At 37.3% G+C, this 4,073-nt stretch overlaps 1 protein-coding gene across 1 annotated transcript in view; it reads right to left on the bottom strand.

The window, feature by feature from the left end:
* Nucleotides 1-4,073, bottom strand: part of Arhgef28 (Rho guanine nucleotide exchange factor 28) — a 345,634-nt gene that overhangs the window by 98,692 nt on the left and 242,869 nt on the right. The window contains 1 exon segment of the mRNA XM_023703652.1: nt 923-969. Coding sequence (XP_023559420.1) covers nt 923-969 — 47 coding nt within the window.

Genomic DNA, 4,073 nt, shown 5'->3' with positions numbered 1-4,073 from the left:
TAAGGATTGTTTGAAATTAGAGGAATTCAGGGGGCCAGGGAGATGGCTCAGTAGAACAAGTGCTTCCCTGGCAAGCACAAGGGTCTGAGTTCAATTCCCAGCACCAGATAAGACTAGACTTTGAAAATGGACAAAGTATAAAAGTGCAGAAATCAGAGGAGCAGCCGCATGTAAGACTTTTCAAAGCTTCCAAATACCTCTTTAAATTTACAGTGTAAGCTGCAGCCTCTAGGGGAAAATATACCAGGTCAATGTACAAATCTTCCTAATCCATGCTCATTTTTCAATAGATCTTCCATCCAGGTCTTCTCAAATATCTTTAAGATTATTTCTTTTTAATGACTTGCTATTTTTGTCCATTTTCCCAATTACATACTATTTCTATTATCCTGTTGGCAAGATGCATGAAAAGGCACAATGGCAAGATAATGAGACATGAGATAATGAAATAATGGTTTCCTTCTTTGTTCCAGAAAATTTAGAAGCATGTGCAACAGAACCTCATTAAAATCCATCAGGATATCCAACTCTTATTCCACAGTGGCTTTAGGATTGATTCTGCCCAGGCATTTATTTCTAAGATACCACTTAAGGTTAGGGCTGAAAGTAATGCAAAATTCTTGCCTGAAATTAAGCCATTGGAAACTGCCCTTCCCAAGTACTGGTCTCTCTCCCTCGTAAGTGAATCCACATGGTTACACAGAGTCTGTCAGTTAGAGAGCCTGGAGCAAAGCTGAAAACAAAAGACTGCTCTTGCACTGGACGCTCTAGGGCTGTGGCTCCCTGACTGTACTATCAGGAGTCAGCCCCAGACCTGCACATTAAGAAGGGGAGCAAGACGGAAAGCTACCCTGAAGCCCTAGTAGTAAGCTGGCCGTGCAAGGCCTCAGCACAATGCTACTTCTTCATTTTAGACACGTACACGAATCATTCTCCTGACAGCGGAGCTTTGAAAATTGTCCAAAATCCCTTGATAAAAAAATTACCAAATCATTCAATAATTACAGAGGCAAATTCTTCTTTTTTTACTGTAGAATATATATATATGTATACATATATATTTTCCCCCCCAGAACCAGAGATTGAACTTCCCTTGCACTTGCCAAGGAAGCACTTATTTCACTGAGCCATCTCTCCAGCCCCTATAGAATATATTTTTGAAGCATACTTTAATATAAGAAAATTACAATTTTTGAAAAAATTCTCCTCTGTACTATTCAGAATTATGTGTTGTTTATTATACACAAAGCTTTGTGTTTCCTTCATAAAATATTCATTTCCCTTCATTTTCTTTTTCTCATTAACTTTATTGAAAAATCAATTAATTATATAGCATATTATGGAGGACCACCTGAGCAGCTCTTCTTGAAAGAAGAGCGACTGTCTCCATTTTGACTGAGTCTGACCCTATTTCCTCATATTGTTCTGTACAGAGCTGGCTAGGACTTCTGTTTATCCTTCAGTTGGCCTTAAGCAATGTGCATTGATCTAGCTGAGGTGCTGGTGACAGTGTTTGAAGGTGGCATGTGGGTTTTCCTGGTAAACCTACACCTGCTGGTCTTTAATGTGAGCCGGGTCAAGACAGGATGGAAGAGCCAATGCTCTGCACCACCAACTGGGATTTAGCCTCGAGATAGAGGCTATGATTTCCTGGGGCTTGAAAGACTACATCAAAGCTGAAGCACCAGACCCCCCAAAACATTAGATGCTATCTCAATGGCATAATAGCATAATGCAGATTACTGTCTCTGCATATGGCAGAGGTAATTGTAGGACACCCACCTAGCTCAGCTCACAATGGTCACCTTCTTCCTGCAATTCTCAGTCAATCCTCCTCAGCCACTCCCCCACTGAATAAAAACCGGGGGAGGCCCTGGGTCGCTCTCTTGGTTCTGGAAAGCCATCTTCATGGCTGGACTTAGAGCCCCTCAACTCCCCAGTGATTGAAAATATAATCTAGTGTCTTTATTTTCACCATGGGTTGCATTGAAAGTGGTAGGTTGGGATCAACTTGATGGGATTCCAATAACGTAACTTTGGGATTACAAATATTGGCTTCTTGGACAGAGATGAGGACCTGGAAGTGTCTTCTACAGCATATTAAAAAGTGTAGACAAATATTGAAATGTGAAAGATATGAGATGTAGACAGAGTGAATTTTAGAGAAATATTTCTGCAATGGATATACAGAATGAGATTAATAAGAGATTGCACATTGTAAATAAATTATTCACAAACTTAAGTGAATATAACAATAAAAATTGTCCAAAATAAAAATGAAGAAGAATTTACAGATCAGTCATATAATAGTTCATTCTGTGCCAAAATCAAGAAACTTATATTCATATAATTAGAAGTCTTGAAATAGAGAAGGGTAGGCAATAAATATTTAAAGATTTAAAATTTCTGAATTTAGTTGAAATTATAGCACCACATTTCCAAGAAAAATGAACCTTTTTCACAAGAAATTTGAACAAAATCATATCAAGATACATGAAAATGAAACTCTCCAAAACAAATTGTAAAGAAAAAAAAATAATTAAAGCATATACATAAAAAATATTAGCTATGGAAGAACAAAATTAAATAGCCAGAGACAAATTCTTCTTAACAATAACAACATAAAAATATTCCACAAAGACTGAATTAGTTTCATTCTAAGTAATGATGATTTTTTTTCAAGATTCCATTCAGGATGCAAAACTAATTAGTATCTGTGTTAATAACCATACTGAGGTCTAATTATCCAGAAACAGCACACCATGTTTGAATTCAAAGTTCAAAGATAATGAGAACTCTACAGTTCTTGGAGGGGAGGGGAAAGGATGGAGTGCCCATGCGCCAAAGACCTTTATTTGGTTAATGATTCCATCATCCACCAAGCTGAGGCTACCTGGACAAAACATTAACCCTCTCCAGAAGCTCATCTGCTCAAAAAAGAAAGTCATAGGTGAGTTGTGAGAAAATTATACAGTTTGTACCTACTTAAAATACATTTTGCAAGGGGCCAGTGAGATAGCTCAGCAGTCTAAAGTGTCTTCCATCCTGGGCACCACATGCCACACCAGCCCCACCCTCAGGGCAGGCTGAGCCGTCCCAACACCCCCGTCCTCCAAAAATATTCATTTTGTAGATTCAGGACATGCTACCTAGTGTAAGAACCTGAAAGAGTAAATAAAATCTGAAAGGTACAATAGATACTGTGAAAGGGAAAGAAACTGTTCAAAAGTAAGGAATAACTGGGATAAGAAAAAGGAGAAAAGGGAAAAAATATGTATGTATATACACAGAATAGCTTCAATAATTATACAATTACACTTCTGACTTCTACTGGTCTATTGAAAGGAACAGTTAATGCTTAAATTGATTTTCTTCTTCCTCTAATTTTTTTGACCAGTTTTGCATTCTTATACCTGGTAATATGAACAACTAATTTGAAGACAATAATATGCAACAGAACAGCCATTATTGAATTCCTATCACTTTGTTTAGTGAAATTCTGTATCATCTCTAATGTGGGTTTTTTGTTTTGTATTGTTTGTTTGTTTTGCTATTTTTAATTTTCTTTAAAAAAGAAAAAGGAAAGCATTACCATAATGACCGAAATGTTCTTAGTTAAGGTAAATTAGTGCCACACACATTTTTTACGAAGAAAACAAGTGCACGAGAATAAGAATCAAATAGGAAGAAAGCATACATTTAAACACAGAAGAGCTTTCTTTGAAAGACTGAAGGATGAGATTTTTTTTTCTTTTTAACAACCACAACAAAATGAAACTCTCCTGTAAAGCTGCCAGCGAGTGGAACCCGGCTCCGTGGCAAACGTGGTAAAGCTCAGCGCGTTCCAGGGTAGTTCAAAAAAACACGAATGCCCCGCTTTACAAACGTCCTTCACCTCACCTGTTACTCCATGTAAAAATGTATGTGAGCGAAACAAGCTTCCTCATTGAAACTCATTTACTGTCATCTTTCTGCCTTTGATTAAGGAGCAATAGTAGAAGTCACTGTATGAAATGTTAAAATTTTCTGAGTATGAGAAAAATAGCACGTACTCCTTACAGACTAATGGAAGC

Source organism: Octodon degus, unplaced genomic scaffold (assembly GCF_000260255.1).
Source record: "Octodon degus isolate 3935 unplaced genomic scaffold, OctDeg1.0 scaffold00177, whole genome shotgun sequence".
NCBI lineage: Eukaryota > Metazoa > Chordata > Mammalia > Rodentia > Octodontidae > Octodon > Octodon degus.
The sequence above is the reverse complement of the archived record's forward strand: the minus strand, read 5'-3'. Positions and strand labels throughout refer to the sequence as shown.